A 19615-nucleotide genomic window follows, 5' to 3' on the forward strand; every position below is an offset into this window, starting at 1 on the left:
GCCGAGGTTAAATTAAAAAGAGTTTGTTGTTTTTAAACGTTAGAGGAGAAAAGAGTCATTACAGGTGAGCCAGATGCAAAGTGTCACTGCTGAACAATGACAGACATTTCACTGTTCAAGGTCTCCGTCTTCTGTCTCCGGAGAAACATCTGAACCCCAGAATAAAAATCTGCTCATTATCATTTACAACACAATTTAATACAAGTTTGTTTCAGTTCAGAATCAGAAATCAGTTCATTGCCAAGTAGGTTTTCACATACAAGGAATGTGCATCTGTGTTTTGGTTCATAACGGTCACAATAAACATGCAAAAGTCAAGAATCATAAATATAAAAGAGAAATTTACAATAATAAACAAACAAAACATGACAAAAAAAGTGCGACACCAACACACAGAGTGAGCCATCTGCAGCGCCATCTTTGTGTATTATGAGTGCCAATGTCTAATATGTTTCCAATTATCAATCCAAACACGTTTTCCCCCAAATGTCTTTAATTTCCCCAATTACATATAATGTACTCTTACTTTATTGTATTTGGTGAAAGAAAGGAAAGCAAACGTCTCTTCTTGTTGGGAATAACAGAACAAATTCACAGACTGGTTTCACTTTCTTGATGTTTAATGAATTAATGAGGATTTATACTTGATTGAAATGCCACAGCTTCAAACAGTAAGGGATAGTAACAGTGCTCATTTGATTGAGGGCATTCGATTACTTGTTTTGCTTAATTTGCACGCAACATGAATCTCTTAATAAACCCCTGAAGTGATACATAAGGGGTTTAATGGTTCCCTGGGTTTCTCAGTGTCTCTTTCCATAACACATTGTGTTTATCACTGAGGCCTAAGAAGCACATTCAATTTATTCATTTATTCAAACATTTGCAACTTTAAATTTTTCTCTCTTCAAGTTCAGCCCTCGCGATGACAGCTGAGAACTGCTTTACACTGCAATAATTACAAACAATATTTTGTTTGTGTTTGTTGATGTAATTTGTTACAGATGATGAGGGTTCAGGCTCTGACGTGGGGAAGAAGTTCACCAAGTGCAGCACGTGTAAATATGGAGCTGAGTGTGATGAAGACTCGGAGGACGTCTGGTGAGTGTTTGACTGCGAGGACATGAGATGAAGCCAATAATAAAAGCCATGTTCATTCCTCTAGTGAGATTCTCAGCAGCTGGAAGGCCTTCACTTTGAAGCTGCTGCAGTTTTTTAGGAAAACCTGCCGACCTTTTGACCTTTGCGCACATCTTTGGGGGCCTTAACATACAGCCACACCAACCAAATGTGGCTCAGTTGTTCTCTACAAAACCCACTTTGACTTGGAAGAGGTTGTAACTTTCTAGCACTATTAAAAGGGACACTGTGTCCAACTGGGACACCTGGCGACCTTTTGACCTGTGCATGATTTTGGGGGCCTTAACATGGATCCAGGACCACCAAATTCGGGTCAGTTGTTGTCCTCAAGCCCAAAATGGATTTGGAAAAGGTCACAACTCTGTAGCTCTAGTAAAAAGGGTCATGATCCCACCCCCCAGTGGACGGACCCGAATGGACGCAGTGTACAATTGGGAAGTCCGCTCAGAGAAGCGACTCCTGTTTGGACTTGCCCATTCCAGAAACCTGGGGTCCCCATACAAAGGTTTTCGAAATGGACAGTTTTTTCCTAAGGAGTGGACAAAAAGTTTCCCAAATGTACTTTTCCTAAATGAACATGTCCATTTCAAATGCCTTTGAATGGGGTGGCCGAGTTTCCCAATTGGAAAAAACGTAAAATAAAGACTTGTTATTGTGTTATTATTGTGAAATTGAAATATGTTCTATATATTTTGAATTTGCATTTCACTGTCACTAAACGTCGCACTAGAGCACCAGCATCTTAGACCAAAACAAACGGACACCATGGCCCACCAGATTCCATTGAGAAAAACAGTAATTTTATCTTGCGGATCGTTGTAAAACACACTTTATTCAAACTGAAATAAAACTCACCAAAACCATCTTTGTTAGTCTTTCCACTGTTCCAACAATCACCAACTCTGGGTTGGTCGGGGAAAAAAACTTAATTCACCGAAATATTCTGGCTCTATGGTGGCCCGTTTCACGGCTGCCGGCTGAGGCATTGAGCAAATGCGCCCGTCAAAGTAGCCTACGTTCACTACAAATGCAATATGACAACGCTATGGAAAGGATCCCTACAGAGATGGACCTTTTTGTTAAACAGTAAGATCATTTTTGTTTAACCAGAAACAGCCGTTATATCGCTCCCGCTCACCACCAGACTCCGTTGTAAAAAACAATACTTTTACCTTGTAGATCATTGTTAAAGGTGGGGTATGCGATTTTGTCAGCTTGCTGTTCGTTCAGTGTGTGCGCTGGTGTTCGTACACAGCCCTGGCTCTGTAAATGGGAAACAAATAAAGTGGTTCGGGACGAGCCACACAACACTAGTCCAGCCATGATGTGTGTGTCAGGTGACGTTAAATGACTTGCCCGCGGACATTCAGCTGACTTTCTAGTTTGCCAAGATCTGCTGTTGTTGTGATGTTAGCTACAGCAGCAGGAGAGTTGTGAGCGTCGCTGTCTGGAGCTGCTGTGCTGGCTCTGGGAAACCGTCTCGTCCTCTCTGGCTGTTAGCTTCACAGCAGCGACTGTAGGGACAGTTTGCTAACCCACAAACTAGCTAAGTTAACCCACAACCTAGCTAACGTTAGTTACGTTACTTGCTGTGTCGTTGTTCGCTCTGTATCATGGTACTTGTCATGGTATTGGATTTCTCCAGAATCACGTTCCCCACCTTTAAACACAAGGGGGACTCAAACACGCGGCCGGTGGTCATTCTCTGTTCAAGACGCCATTACTCCAATATATCTTTACATAGCAAATAGTTGATTTCTGCTATATTAATGTTCAGAATCTCATATACAGAACCTTAAATTCAAAGGGCTTATTCAGAACAAAATATATAACAGAGGTTAAAGTCTTTTTTATATTCTGAAGGACTTTAGGGACTAAAGCTCCCCATACCTTGTTGAAAATAGACTTCTGATAGTGAGATGTCTGGAAAGATGAAGATTATTTTACTGTCTGTAAGAGTGAATCTGTGAATTAATTTGAAAATATTAATCCCGCTCTGAACTGTATCTTCCAGTGTCTGAAAAAGGTCTTCAAATGTATTAAATGTATCTCTTTATGTGCAGACACCCAGTCTGTGGTAAATTAATGAGCTGTGTCTTCATTTAGAAGTCTCTAAATGTGCTTCAGCTAATGATTTAGTGCTGATGAGAGCTGCTGTGGCAGAAACATGTTCAGGCTCCAGACTGCAGACAGAACATTCATTTTCCTGTGAGAAACAGTCCTGACACACGAGTCCTCTCCTCAGGTGCATATGTAACATCGACTGCAGCGGCCACAACGAAAACCCGGTGTGCGCCACGGACGGGAACTCCTACAACAACCCCTGTCTGGTCCGAGAGGCGTCGTGCATGAAGCAGGAGCAGATCGACGTCAAACACCTGGGCAGGTGCCCCGGTAAGACTGGGCCTAATGAAACTCATTACATCACCTGTGAAGGCTGGAGAGGCTTTTCTGCACTCACCACTCTGCAAGACAGTGATGAGATGTGTGTGCAGGTTCAAGCTAATCCTATCATCCTAAATCCCAGAATGAAGCTGTAATATAGGAAACTGTCTCCTCTATGCTAATGGGCACGTTCATTATAAAACCCTCCTCCAAACAGTGATCGTCACAGCTTAGCAGTCGTAACACAGCAGGTCTGTCGAGCTTTGGGTTTCTCCACATGTTGAAGTGGTGTGAACGCAGGGTTTCTGCTGGGTTCAGCAAGTTCAATTTAAGGCTTCTTAAGACCTTTTTAAAACACAGTTTAATATTTAATGATGTATGACCCATGTAGAGGAAGTGAAAGAATTAACTGCACTGTTCTTGTTTTGCAGTGTAGAGCTAGTTAGTCCTAATATTATATGTGTGATAAGGAAAAATGATCAGACTGTTGTTTTGCTCTAACATAACCCTGTTTAGCTGCTCAGCGTTGGCTCAGCTAACACACTGTGCCCGGACAAGCGAGACAGATTTATGCATTATTGGTCACATCTTCAAACACTCACATCCTCATCTTTTCAAATGAGGAGTAACTGATGTATTTCGCAAATGTAACGCTATCTCTGGTAATGTTGGCTGGAAATGCCGGAGTGTAAACGGCAGGACAGAGCTGCTAACGTTAGCTTAAACTCTGATATGGTATAATCCAGGACTGGCTCCAACACAAAGTCCTGAACTGGGTTAACTTTTAACCCCATAAATTGGGTATTTAGCTAATGTTGCTAAAAACATGCTAAAGTTTGGCCTTGGAAGTGTGGCCTAATCTTACGTTAATGCTGTAGGTAGTAAGTTAGCCCGCCAGTCATGCTAATGTTTACAGAGTACGTTAGAGCAGATAAACACACAGTTTAATCCATTCCTTACACTTTTCCTTACACTTGGCTTTAGTAGGCGATTAAGAAAAGACACCGCCCTCCTAGTTACAGTCACTTTTTAGAGAAGGGGTTTATCTAACTGCCAATTGAGACTTTATCCATTAGCTCAACTTTGAAATGTGAAATTCTGTGGGAAATATTCTTTGGGACTGTCGACTCAAACCACCGCAGGAGTTGGTTTTCATATCCCGGTGAGCGACGGCAGAAAGCGGAGCATGTTGTATCTGTCAGTGTGTGGAGGTGTAACAGTGAATCGGGATGCTGCTGATTCACCGCCCTGTCGACTTTCTCCTGATAAAATGTTTTTCATGTCAGGTAACAGATGCCAGGTAGGACAGTGTGTTTGGCTGCTTGCATGAATGTGATACAAAGGTGAACAGAGCGTGTGTGCAAACTATATGAATACGGTGCGGCAGATGTCTGGTGGAAAAATAAAAAAGAATAATAATATTAGATGCTAGTTAAGTATACAGGCAGCTGCAGGGGAACGTGAATGTGGCCACAAAATAAACCTGAATGCAACAGACACAGTTAAACTCTATACACCCTGGCATACACTTACACTATATGGCCACAAGTATGTAGACACCCTAGTTGCTGTTGTTCATGGTTTGGACTGGGCCTAATGTTTCTTATTATCGACAAATCCCAAAAACCGCCCCAAACCAACAATGTTTCAGCCTGTCTCTCAATACTCTCTGATTTACCTACTCTGTAAAAACACCACACAGGTATATAGTTTCCTTTTAAAAAGGCTCAGTAGTTTCCTCAAACTGCTGCTCGCTGTAGTTTTTAATCAGACTAACAGGAGGAAATAGTGCATTTGTTGGGGACTATTTCCAGCGGCGGATGAATCCACATGCGGTGCTGTAGTGAGTATTTGGGGCAGCAGGACGGTGTGTGTGGGACTGAGGCAGAATAAACTACAGTGTGTGTGTTCATGGTGATGAAGGAACATGTCACCCAGTGCAGCAGAGCGGCTCGCTGATGAGTTTTAATAGTTTCTGGACGACGATGGAGGAAGAAGATCCATCAGCTGTGATTCACACACAACACTTGTTAGCAGAGACGTTCACTGCTGGTCTGGCTCTGCACATGAGATTTGTTTACTGAAGACAGATAGACAATATCACCAGACTTACCCTTTAAAGTGTTGGTGCCTGTCTCCAACATGGCGGTGCGTCTCTACACCCACAGTCTGTTCAGCCCTCTGTGATCACGCTGTTTACTGACGTGCATGAGCGATCGGGACGGAGGCGGAGGTTTCAAAGCACCACGTGCAGCCGGCAGGAAGCGCTGCGTGAAGCTCTGACGCCAACACACTGTTCAGCCAGTGAGGAGTGTTGGATTTAAGGATATTACTGAAAGAAAATCAGTTTTTTTAGGTGAGCGGGGACCCTTTCTACAGCGAGAAATGTGATAATGAGAACTTGGATGTGTGTTACATGCTGAACTAGTTTTTTGGGGGGTTGGGGGTTGGAGTTTGCCTCCCTCATGCAGCCTGCCTGTATTTTTCCATATAAACCTCACATATAGTAAACCTTGACACGTTTGCACTGCAGCTCAGTGAAGCTGTTATTTGTTTGATTCCTGTGGATTTACTTTCAGCAGCGACGACCTTTGACCCCGACTGGAGTGAGTATGAGAGCAGATATCAGCCTCTCAGTTCGTGTACAGACAGATAAATCTGCTCGCTGAAGCCTCTATCACTGTTTTATTGAATCCAAATTGGAAAATCCCATCATCCAGGCTTGTTGAGGTTCAGAAAATGGCTGCCATAACCTCTGTGAATTATGAAAGAGGCCCATTTCTCACCAATAAACTGCCCCGTAAATGAAAAGCATGTTATAGCCCCTTGAGAGGCTGAGTGGTTCTTCAGTTCAGACTGAAAACACTCACTGATCCTCAGATGTAAGAAGAGACTCTCTGATTCTCTTTCTAAAAATGAGAAGTTTAATGGTTTTGGTTCTGAATTTTTCCACTTTTCAGAGATAAATATTGTACTTTTTCCTGCGCTACATGCATCTGACGGCCGGACTTACCGGTTACATTTGAGATTCAGTTTTTACATTCGGCATTGTTCCTTTCTTCTGTCATTCTTTGTTTTCATGTCGGTCATTCCTTCTTTCTTCTCTTTCCTTTGCCCTAATTTCTTACATGTGTCCTTCTGTTTCTTCTTTTTTATTTTGATTTGACCCTTCCTGGTTTTCCTTTTCTTCTTTCTCTCCTTCAGTCTTTCCTTATTTCTTTGCTTCCTTCTTTCCTCCATTTCACATTTTCTTCCCTCTTCGCTCATTTATTGCCTTCTGTCCTCATGTCCTTCCTTCTTCTTTCCTTCCTTCTTTCTTTTATTTATGTTCTTTCTGCTGTTTCTTACTTTCTTCTGTGCTTCTTTCCCTCTTTAATTTTTCTTCCATCTTTTTTTCTGTTTTTATTTGTCTTACTTCCTTCTTTCCCAGTTTCTGTTTCTTTCTTTCTGTCCTTCTTTCTCCCCTTTTTCCTTCCTACTTTTCTTACTTTCTTACATCTGTCTTTCCTTTCTTTCTTTCAGAATCAGAATCAGAAATACTTCATTGATCCCCGAGGGGAAACTCTTTAGTTCCAGCAGCTCGCCTTTACGTCAGCGCACACAGGAAGAGAAGCACTAAGCAAAAAATATAATCCACTATAATACAGGTCAGATAAATTAAGTACCAAGTGGCTATAAGTATAAAATTAAAATAAGTGTGAAGTACAAAGTGGGTTGACCGGTTGATGATGATAATATAGTATAAAGTAATAGTGCATGAACTGCCAAGTTAAGTGCAGCTTATTAAGATTATAATGAGACGGAGGATACTGCACAGCAGTAATAGAGGTATAATATCAATAAATGGGGAAAGCCTTTCCCAGGTTTCTTTCTCATTATTTTTGTTCTTTCCTTCTGTCCCTCCTTTTTTTTCTTTAGCTGAGCTGAAAGCATGAAAAAATGAAAATTCAACAGCAAAACGCTCTACTTACAATGAGACATTTGACTTTTCATACTTAAGGACTTCCTACTGTACTGAAATCCCCAAAGTCTCTTTCTCACATTTATTAAGACTTTCATTCAGTTTAAATCTTTGTATATAATTCTCCCTGAGTCACAGATATTACTGCTCTCTGTTGCTGTTTAATTCCTCCACCTCCGGCGTTATTTAAGTGCTGTAGATGGAGATCATTATTCCACATTAACTTGCTGATGTAGTGAAATGCAGGATTGATGTTGTTTCACTCGGTGAGCGCTGCCGACTGCGCGACTGTGACGGTTTCATCTCGGCCATAAATCAGCCTCATTATTGAAACCGTGTCAGACAAATTAATGTGTCTAATCACCAATGTTTTCAATTAACCCACAAACCAAGCATGCAGTTTGTTTCCATGGGAGCTGAGCTTTGAATCCACAAGGCATTAATCCACACCTTGTTACACGTCCAGTTTTAATCTGACGCACAGGAATCATTCGGTCAAGGTTTTCCAGCGACTCCACAAATCTGTCAGAAATCAGGTCTCTGGAGCAGAGAGCTGCTGTAGTCGGTAGGTTTCCACATGGGATTTGCTTTGGTATTTTGGTGCATAACAGTCACGGTAAACATAGTAAGAGCAAAGAAAAAACAAGCCAAGAATCACAAATATATAAAAGAAATGTACAATAACAAATCTGTAAAATAGAACAGTTTTAAAATGAAAAGAGCTGCGCAGTCTGTCAGACGAAGAGGATGGTGTTGAAGCCATTTCTATGGAAGTAATAATATTTTGAGTTTATTTTGTAAATCTGAGAAAAACTTGTGTTGCAAATGAAACGTAGAAATTGGAATGTAAACAGTTAGCCAGTGATCTAGTATAATGCAATTTGATTGGCTGTTAGGTTTAGTATGAAAGAAATAGTATCCTGCGAAACAGTCAGAAGCCACTGGACTCTGGAGCAACACAGTCTTTTGACCTACGCGGAAATACACGGTTAATTTGTAAGAAAAGTAAAGATCCTAAGTTTTAAATTGTTTATGTTTCGAGATTCATAATTAAACAGTCAAACGAAGAACGTTTTGTGTTGAGTACAAAAGAACTTTGAAGTGCTAAGCTAGTGAGTTAGCTTGTTGCACTCACAGGATGGAAGGTGCAGAAACTGACTAAGGATATGCAACAGTTGTGTTGGATAGCAGTTAACAAATATTGACATGTATTAAAGGATAATTGCAGTTTATTCCAACTGGGATTTCAGTACTTGCAGCCTACTCTGTGCAATGACCATAAAGTTGAATTTGATCTAATATGTAATGTACGTAATAATATTGTAGTTAATTGCAAGTTCATCGCTGAGACCTGGGAACTGTGAGGTCGCTAAAAAGAAGTCAAGAAACAGGAACAGTCAGATGACATTACTTAAAAATGACCTCCATTATCTTTTCATCCAATGACTGGAAGGAAGCCTGTGATGGATTGACTGAAGGCTGTTCAGCTGTCATAAACGTCTTTAATATAAATCATATTTTAATTATGTCCTACTTTAGACTGAAGTGTGCACTGAGCAGCTGTTTGTTCACAAATAACATCAGCAGGTAATCGATAGTAAAGAACTGATCAGGATGAGATGCAAACCATGTAAAAGGGTCGTCCTCTTTCGTTGTCGTTGTCTTGTTTGTGTGTTTGTTAGCAGAATCTCTCAAAAACAAGTTCACAGATCTCAGTTTGGTTTGGATCCAGGAGTGTTTTTAAAGGATGTCCCAACATTGGAAGAAAGAGCATTTTGGTGCCAATTGGTGCCAATACACCCTATAAGTAACATTCCTAGCTGCTGTAGTAGTTGTTGTCTGGTTTCTCTGTTAGTTAGGTAGTGGATCCCAAAAACTAGTTTAAAGTTTTAGTGAAATTAGAGGAAAGTTTGGCCACGCAACATCTTGGGACATGACGAAAAAACATGTAAATAGTTTGCAGTTTGGAATTTTCCTTTGGTGTTTGGATGAGAAATAGTACAGAAATTCGTATGTATTTAATTCCACGTTTCATTCTTGATATCCATAGCAGATTTAACGAGGAAGATAAAAACACGGAGCTGAGATGAGTCACGTTATTTCTTCTGATCTATCACTAAATGATTTTTTTCTCTCAGAGGAGGGGGGGGGGGGGGAGGGGGAGCGTTAGATACAAACCTCATTTGCAGTCACAGTTTGCTGTCTGATGTTGTTCAGAGTCTGTGCCAACACCCAGAGCTCTTCCAGACTCAGTACATCGTCTGAGTATCTTCTTAGATCTGATTTATGTTGATAGAATCACAATGTGTCATCTTACTGGAGACACACTCTCCACTGTCTCTCTTTGGGTGTTGGCAGGAGACGCTAACCCGGCAGGATTTATGGATTTCTTGTCAGTGGTTATGGCTTTAGGGCGGCCGGTGACCAAGCGTCTGATTGGCTCAGGGAGGTGGTTGATAGGGGTACGTGGGTGTCTAGCACCCTGAGGTGAGGAGCACCTGCCCTCTCTCCTGATCTGCTGTCTCCTCGGGGCGTCGGGCCAACACTTCGATTCACCAAACACCACAAACCAAATTCAAAGGACAAACTCGCAGCAAATAAAGTAAGTCAGGAGGATAAAACTGCAAAGTTTATGTCTTTCACCACTTTCTTTCTCCTGTGGCAGTTAGTTTTAAGCTCAGTTAGCGCTAGTTTTTTGATGCATAACCAATATTAAGTATTCACTGTACTCATCTGTATTTGTAGCCATGCTAGCAGCACTGTGAGGTTGACATTTGTGTTTCAGAGTGGAATATCTTGACAACTATTTAAAGGATTGCCACGAAATTTGCTGCAGATATACAACGTCCCCAATGGATAAATGCTAGCAAAGCTGATGATCCCCTGACTTAAGGTTATGTTTTTGTTTTTATTGAAATATCTCAGCTATTGGATGACTTGCCGATGATTTTTAAAAACTTAAATCCTCTGACCTTTTATCTCATCATCAGGTTAAGATTTTAATTTGTCCATGACTTTGGTTTATGACCAAATACCTGCAGAACTAATGACTTCCCATCAGCCTCAGCTGTACTTTGTGTTTAGTGCTAATTAGCAAATGTTAGCTTGTGCTTAAAGGTGTGTTTCCAGGTGTTGGGGAGTACTACTGCATAAAGTTATACAAAGCCTTTTGTGGCTCCGGAGGGAGCTGTGTGAAGTCTGATACATGTCCTCAAGTGAAAGTCACTATGTGAGTCAGTGTCTCAGATAGCTACAGTAATTGAGGCTGGTCTGGTGTGACTGGAAGCTAGCAGTGGTGGTAACCATCTTGGAATAATGCGTGAACTCTCCATATAGTGTCAATGCAGCATGAGAAGCACAAACAATATTTTACTGCAGAGCAACACGTCAACATCCATGTTCATACAGAGAGCCGACTGCTTCACGAGGCAGAGGGAGGGAGAGTAATGTGTACAACCTTTGATCCTCACACATGAATGTATTCGTACGATCAGACCGGATGAACGTCATAACACTAAACATTAGTGAGGTCCAACACTGATGTCGGGTGATAAGTTCTGGCTCGCAGTCGGTGTTCCAGTTCCTCCTCTGTGCAGACCAGGCATGTTCCTCCACAGTTTGCTTGACGGCTTTCACACCGGCCCAAACGAACTGCACCGACCGGTCGAAACGCCCCAAAAAGCACTTTAAATTATCACTGTCTGCTGGAGCATTACGATTTCCCCTCACTGGAACTAATGAGCCCAGACCAGGAAAAACAGACCCAGACCACAAGTACAGGGGTGTCCATATACTTTTGGCCATATAGTGTTAGATTGTGTTTATTCTTTTCTCACATCAACAGATTGTTATGATGTAATCAGTGTTTTCTTTCTCTTCCATGCAGTATTTTCCCTTTTTCTTTGGCAACAAAAAGAGAGAAAGAGGGAGGACATAGGAAAGAAACGGGAGGGGGGGAGGAGATAAAGAGAGGCAGAGGTAGAAGGGGGAGGAAGGGTGAGACGGAACAGGCATGGAGAGAGGGAGGGGGGGAGAGAGGGAGGAATGATGATAGGGATGAGATGGGAGAGGGAGTAGGGATGGAGGGGGAGGGAGAGAGAGACAAAGACAGAGAGAGAGAGAGAGAGATTTGTCAATATTTCCTCAGGAATGATGGAGCATTAAAAATGGATGAGTGTGTGTGTTTGTCTCTTTGTGTATTTCAGTTGTACCTCTGTGTGTGTGTGTGTTGCTGTGTGTAGCAGTATAAGGTGTGTGTGTGTGTGTGTGTGTGTGCTCTGTTTAACATTCCCAGCAGCTCCTCCTCCTGCAGACAGCATGAAGACGTGAAGCCTGTCGACAGAGACATAACCACAACAGCACTCCAAACCTGCTGCTTCTTTGTTTGTTTGTTTGTCGTCACCCACCGCCGTCTCACACACACACACACACACACACACACACACACACACACACACACACACACACACACACACACACACACACACACACACACACAGCTCAGATTGACTGCCTCGACTCTGACAAACAGAGCGAGACTGAGACGTCGAGTAAACATCCTCCACTTCCTTTAGTCTGTCCTGAAGAGTAAATAACACACACACACACACACACACACACACACACACACCACACAGCCAATGAACAGATTAGCAAAGACACTACGATACAGTAGATAGGAAGTCGCTCAGGTGACGGCAGCTCACACTGAGCCCAAATAATATATATAAGTGTAAAAATAATCCCGCCGCCTGGGTTAAAATGTGTTCAATAATTTTCACCTGGTTTAGTTGTTTGTACTTATTTAGAGGAACCGTGACTGTAGCTATCTGTCTGTGCGTAACTGACTCTGTCCATCGGTCTCCTCCACAGCTGATAAAGAGAAACTGGGCAAGAAAGACGACAGCAGTCCCTTCAAAGTGAACGTCTTAGGTAAGGTATCATTTCTATCAGTAACAATAACACTGTTCTCCCCGCGTTAATAAGTGAGATCTGGGGACACGATAACGTCACTAAAAAGAAGTCAGACGGGTCACGAAACACGAGGACGAGTGATGTGATGATTGACAGCAAGACACACCAATCAGTTCGCAGGTTCAGACTTAATTGACAGAACCCGCGTGGGCGGCGGTGGAATGTAACTGAGTACCTTTACTCAGGTTCTGCACTTAAGTACAATTTTGAGGTACTTGTACTTTACCTGAGTCTTTTCTTTTCGTGCCGCGTTGTACTTCCACTCCGCTACATCTCAGAGGGAAATATTGTACTTTTTACTCCACTACATTTATTTGATAACTTCAGTTACTAGTTTGACAGCAGCCATGTTGGAAATTGGACAGTGGAACTGCTCAAACTGCAGACAGCTGACCAACATTTCGGACCTGCCAGAAATCTAACAGATCATCCGAGAGCCTGATCGATGACCGTTCGGGTGATTGATCAGGCGTGGGCCGAAGTGGTGGGCCGACAGACAGACACTGTCATCCTTAGAGCCAACACATTAACGAACCCGGGGACTTTGTGTATAACCACATTGTAAATCCACTTTCCTGCCTTTAATGCAGCTGATGGTAAAACTTCCTGTGGCCTTTCAGCAGCCCGTTAACCTGCGTCTGAACCTGCTGAAGAGAAATAACCACAGGACCAAACTTAATAAAAATCCCCTTAATACACAGTGTTGCCCTCACAGGGGCAGAGGCAGAGTGGGAAAATCAAATCCCTCACAGCTCTGAATCTGTGCTGATACTGAACATAATGTGAGTACACTGTTCTTTAAGCCAGCGTGCGGCGTGACGCTGTAATTTCTCAGTAAACACACAGATTAGTGGAGCAGAACGAGGACGTTTTGCAGCGTTACCCACCCGGCCGCACGATGCAAGTGTTGAGTGTGGAGATCAAAGAGGAGATGAGACAGAATCCGGAGGGTTTTATTATCTGCAGCTCGCTTTGTGCATTGATATCAGAGACTCAAAACGTGTCAGGGGGAATGATTCCTCCGCAGCTCTGTCAGTTCCTTCACTTTGTGTTTTAACTTGGACTCAGAGACGAACAATAGGAGGATCGGATTAAACTGCTGCATTGTCAACATCACAAACAGTGAAGGACGCAGCAGCACATTTCTGACTCTGATAATGTGAGACGCACGAGCTGAGGAAGGCTGCGTTCACAGCCGCCATGTTCACATCCGTTTATTCAGTTTATTGAATTTTATTTTTATCTGAGCTCTGCCGTGTTTCCTCCTCTGGTTCATCCAGGTGACCACAGTGACAGCGAGTCCGTGTCCTTCAAGGGAATAAACCATTCAAACTCAACACTAAATGAACAAAACCAGCTTTTTGTTCTCAAAATAGGAATAATGAAATAAGATTTGATAATTTATTAAATCATTTCACAATGTATTGGGTTATTTTATTCAAATGATTGAAATTAATTATTCATATTGTCTTATTAATTTATGTAATATTGGCCACTTTGGCGTTTCATATCTAGAACACAACAACAATTGAAGCTAAGCCTAAATTTGCATTCTCCCCATACATCGCCATCAGAAGAGAGATGTCCGTGAAACAGTTGACAGGACAAACATTTCATTCATTGCATCGACTCCAGGAAATTAAAATGATGAACATTTCTGCCCAAATCTCTACACAGTTTGGCTGGAGGACAGTTTACAAATGCTCCAATAAGCTAACTAATTGTGAGTCATTTAAATGTCAAAAACAAGAACAAAAATACCAAAAAAAAGTCAGCTGCGAAACAGAAAACAAACCACGTGGAGGAGATGCTGCTGGATTTCCACTCATCGTTTGCTGCTCAGGGATAATTTCTGTCACATTATAATCATCTGGGTTTTTTTTTTTTGGGTGGGAAAAAACAGCTAAATATGGGCTCTCGAGCTAATTACAGGCATTAATGTTTTCCTCTCGGGGAGGTTTGCAGGAAAGTGTTGGAAAGATTCCCAGGATGTTAAAATGAAAATTTGTTGAATCTGTAATTACAACATCACCCTCTCGGCAGTAAAGGTATCATGTCAGTGATTATCCTTTGTTCTGTGAGTAAAAGACGATAAGTTAATGCTTCACTTACTATAACAGCAGCTGAAATAAGAGATAAGAGTTTGCTGATTTGCTCCTCTTTCTTTGAATTAGAAGATCCTGCAGGTTGGAAAAATAGTGCAACTCCTGAGTTTATGAAACTGTTCTTCATAATCTCTAATATTCCTGACAGTCTGACCATTTAAAAGCACTTCTTGGGTTTTTTCAGGCTGTGTAAATCTCTCAAACATCCTGTTAGTTCTGTAGTCGGAAATGTGCCAAACAGTGAACTTTAAGCTCCCACTCACAGGGTTTGTTATTAAAGGCTTTCTTCATGTTGATGTGAATTTGGTACGTTGCATATCAGTCATTTTAATGAGCAGTACAGATTGCTTTGTAGGCTGTTTCTTCATCACTGCAGTGAATTATAATGAAGAGACAGCTGTGTGTGATTGAAGAATCCCTTAATGTGCAAAGCGTTAGTATTTTATGATTGATCTACTCACACAACAGGGAGACTGACACAGAATGACAAAGAGTTTGAATTTTTACCAGCCGCGACCGCGTGGCTGGTATTGTTTTCAGCTTACGAGTCTGTGTGTGTGTGTGTGTGTGTGTGTGTGTGTCCTGGAGACGCCTACTGCAGCCGAGAACTACCACAGAAACAGTTTTGAGTGCTTTGCCAGGTGTTTATATGTCTGTGGACAAATTTTGTCATCGTGGTAGCATCACAACCATAGACTGTATAAAATACATTGCTGAACCACCTAGCAGCCACCTGAGAGGGCACCCACCTGTCACTCAAAGCGGCCACGTCCTTAATTATGCATAACTTGAAGCTTTAATATAATTTAAACGGGTGAGTTATAAAAAAGTTCACCCCCCTCACAGTTGTCATGAAAGGGGAAATTAGCTATAGAGACCAAAACGTCTATTGTAGCGGGCTGTAAACATGTTTATTTCTGCTGTAAAGTTGGCCGTTTTTTACATGGGGGCTTGTGGAGACTCTTGGAGAGCCAGCCTGAAGCGGCCATATCACTCCCTCCGGGAAATAAACGACGCCATGGTTCTGGATCCTGATGGATTTATTGCCTTTCTCATTCTTTTCTCCGCTATCACGTTCACCGTCAATGAAATCCACCGTCAAACTGACAGTATGACAATGTAAAACATAAACACATTCACACATATTGCAAAAAACTCTATACAAATACACTCGGGAAACACAAACATGCTTCACATACCTCGCTGGCTGCGATCAAAATACAAAAATGAAAAACATCTTTTCTTCTTTGCAACTTCTTTATAACTTTAAATCCACATGCAGAGATATTAACTTCTCACCAAAAGTCAGTTTTTTCCTGTTGCACCTTTCAAAAATGTCCGTGTGTAACGCATATGTACTTTAGTTCCTACTTAACATAAGCACTCAATATGCATGAATTAATTTAAACAAACATAACAAAAGACATGTTAAAACGACAGAAATAACATGTATGGAAATTATGGAACATATTAATTGAAAGAAATATGTACGGCAGTTATAGGCCATTCGACGGACTGCAGTTTTTGACACTTCAGCGTTGGCTTCGTTTTTCAGCCTGGGAGGTCGCCACTTTGTCACAACGTGCAAGATGCGCACGAAACTTTCCAGGTGTATAGAGATCAAAATGCAGGCCGAGTTCGAGGAGGGGGGCGGTCCGAGCACGGCGCCCCTGGCCCCCTCGCCTCTCTCGTGTGCCACTGCACCATGCTCACTGATTTGGCGTCGCGGCTGGTGTGATCCCTTCGCAAGATGGCCTCTGGGTTGTTCTGTCTTTTCCTAGAACAAAACCACTTGATAATTCATGTTGTCATCATGTTAATTTGTCTTATGATGACGATGATGTCATGCGCTTGCTCTATATTGATTTATATCAATATTCTTACTAAGATTGTAGTATTGATTTCAACCGTACTCTAATAATCACAGGCTACTTTTTGGCTCTTGCATATGCAGAACAACAACAGCACTTGCAGGCTGCCCAGTATGTGCACATAAAAACAATAACTTTACAACAATATACCTGCAGCTTGTCTATTATTATTCTTATATGTTGTTATTATTACTATAAAGAGTCGTAGTAGAAGTAACGGCAACGTGTCTAACACTATATTATATTGCATTATATTACTTCTTTCATTGTGTTATATGTTACTACATCACCATGTTGTTTTCATTTGCCATTATACATATTTCATATGACTTTTTATTGTTATTTTATTGTATGTGTGTATATTACGCACAGTTCTATTGCACATAAATGATCTTTAACACCATGTACCGAAATACATTTTATGTATATTGTATTTATTATTTATACTTATTTATATTCATGCACTTATATTTATATTGTGCACAGTATAAACATCCTGTTTTTCTTTTGTTTGTTTTTTACATTAGTAGGACTCTAACAAGTCACTGCACTACCTCAGTAAGGGTTCAGTGTTGCACCACTGGACCATGAATCATTTCTGCACATATACTGTATATTTTCACAATTAATTTATATAGTCTAAAGTATTGTAATGTATTTAATGTTGTATATAGCTTTCTGATGTAATTACTTTACTTTCTTTCATTTTCTTTATGTCTCTCAAATAGTTCCTTTTCTGTTTTCTTGCCTCTCAGTCTCTTGTGCTGCTGCTCCAACGCGTGATCATTTATTGGAAATCTTTTCTTTGTGTGTGTGTGGATGGTATTTAGCTCTTTTATTGTGCTTATTTGACTATTAAAGAAACAATGGGAGCTGTAAAATAACCAGCTGAAACCATCGTCCAGCCCTTACCTGTACAGGAACCGATCCTCCAGCATCTGCAGCGGGGACGCCAGCTGATCTTCCTCTCATGTTGTGTTTTTTGCCTTCGACCCGTTCAGAAACCACCGGCCTGGACCACGGTGACGGTTTCTACGCCGGGATGCCGATCCCCTGCGCTGACAGCTACGCCGGCTTCTGTGTTCACGGGAAATGTGAGATCAAATACAACATGGCCACCTGCAGGTCTGTGACCACCTGAACTACTTCTGCTAATGTTAATATGTGCTACTAGCACTCAGTGGGGGAATGTAACTAAGTTCATTTACTCAAGTACTTTATTTAAGTACAAATTCGAGGTACTTGTACTTTAGTTGAGTATTTACATTTTATGCAACTTTCTACTTCTACTCCGCTACATCTCAGAGACAAATATTGGACTTTTTACTGCACTACGTTTGTCTGACGGCTTTAGTTACGCTTCAGATCACAACTTTTCACTGGCTGGAAAACTACAAACTACAAACACGTGATGATCTTATAGACCATGATGCATTGCTGCAGATTAAACTACCCAACAGTATATAAAGCAGTTAAAATGAGCTCAACCTGAAACATCTGCAGCAGTAAAATGCAACACACACATGAATGCAGCAGGAATATGAATCCAGAAACATCAGATATAATAAAACACTGACAGGAAGCGTTTTACTGCACAGGGACGACTCTCACTTTGATACTTTGAGTACATTTAGCTGTTTATACTCACATGCTTCTACAAGGCTTTTACTTGTAATGGAGTATTTTGACAGTGTGATATTAGTTCTTTTACTTAAGTAAAGGATCTGAATACTTCTTAAACCACTGCTACCATTTGTGTGTTTTGTGTTGGAATTGTTCTGTCTCGCCAGTGATCTGCTAGTACTTATACTACTGCTGCTACAACTGGTACTACAATTATTATTATTATTATTTATTGCTACCACTTGTACCACTGTCCTGTCAGGTTCAGGGTTACTGCTCCCCCCTGTACGCAGCTCACCTGTAGACGAGTTTAAAACAACCTGTCACTGACATGAGGATGTTGTAGTACCGACCTGTGTAGACGGGGTGTTAAACCACAGTGTGTGTGTGTGTGTGTGTGTGCGTGTGTGTGTGTGTGTCCCAGGTGTGATGCAGGCTACAAAGGTCCTCAGTGTGACGAGCCCCAGGACTTCAACATCCTCTACGTGGTTCCCAGTGGACAGAAGCTCCATTACGTCCTCATCGCCGCCATCATCGGCGCCGTGCAGATCGCCATCATCGTCGCCGTGGTGATGTGCATCACAAGGTAAGGAGGCGTCCACTAAAAGCTAAAGCCCTTGAAAGAACTTTATTTCAAAAGCCCTTAATTAACAAATAAAGTAGATCTTAATTTACACATTAATTAAAAATGTTCTGGGTCTGAAACATTTCCAGGTGCACGTTGATATTTTAAGGGATTTTTATTCGGTATTCAGGTATTTGTTGTATGTTGGTTGTATGTTTACCCAAATTTGAGATCAATTAATGGATAAAATAATAGACTATATATTTTGAGGTTTTTAATGCATTAATGTTTTTTAAGGGGTAAAAAAAAACCTTTATAGGACCTTAATTTTTCAATTAAGGAGCAAATTCAGGGGAACCCCTCAAATTTGTAGTTAACTAAAGGATAAATTAATGGATTATAATGTTTTTTAAGGAGTTAAAACCCCTTGATTAGAAGGGGTTAAACATTTTTTAAAATTAAGGCATAAATTATGGGATGGTTTTACCCTTAAAAAATTGGTGCAGATAACCCATTAAAAATATATTACTATTCATTAATTTATCCATTAATTATGCCTTTAAAATCTCATCAAAATACTTTAATTATATCATTATAAATAGTTGATTAATGGATTTTAAATATTTTATTGGAAGAGTGGTACTCACTCTTGCAAAATATGATGCAGTGTACTATACTGCATCATTTTTGCTACAGTATTTATGTGTAGTTTCGCTGTAAAGAACCATATAGAAAAGAAAAAGTATTATTATAATTATCTATATTTTTAATATTGCACAGGAAATTTATAAAAATGAATAAAGAGATTCTGCTGTCCGTGAAAATACAGAAAGTCAGAAGAGCTTTAATCCCTTTGAGTTAACAGGAGCACACGAGGAAGATGATGATGATGAAAAGACGGGTTGATTTTCCACAACAGTGGTTTTAATCCACAGTGGTAACCTGCGGAAAAGTACTTTAAATACATAATAACACTGTATAATGCTTGATG

General features: G+C 40.9%; 1 protein-coding gene across 1 annotated transcript in view; it reads left to right on the forward strand.

Annotated features, from left to right (window-relative positions):
• The window catches only part of LOC122886999 (tomoregulin-1-like), an 84074-nt gene that overhangs the window by 59646 nt on the left and 4813 nt on the right, over positions 1-19615 (forward strand). Inside the window, exons 5-9 of the mRNA XM_044219787.1 lie at positions 1005-1101; positions 3386-3534; positions 12359-12418; positions 17438-17561; positions 18484-18645. Of these exons, the coding sequence (XP_044075722.1) occupies positions 1005-1101; positions 3386-3534; positions 12359-12418; positions 17438-17561; positions 18484-18645 (592 nt within the window). The remainder of the gene's footprint in view (positions 1-1004; positions 1102-3385; positions 3535-12358; positions 12419-17437; positions 17562-18483; positions 18646-19615) is intronic.

This window comes from Siniperca chuatsi, linkage group LG13 (assembly GCF_020085105.1).
Source record: "Siniperca chuatsi isolate FFG_IHB_CAS linkage group LG13, ASM2008510v1, whole genome shotgun sequence".
In the NCBI taxonomy this organism is placed as follows: Eukaryota; Metazoa; Chordata; class Actinopteri; order Centrarchiformes; family Sinipercidae; genus Siniperca; species Siniperca chuatsi.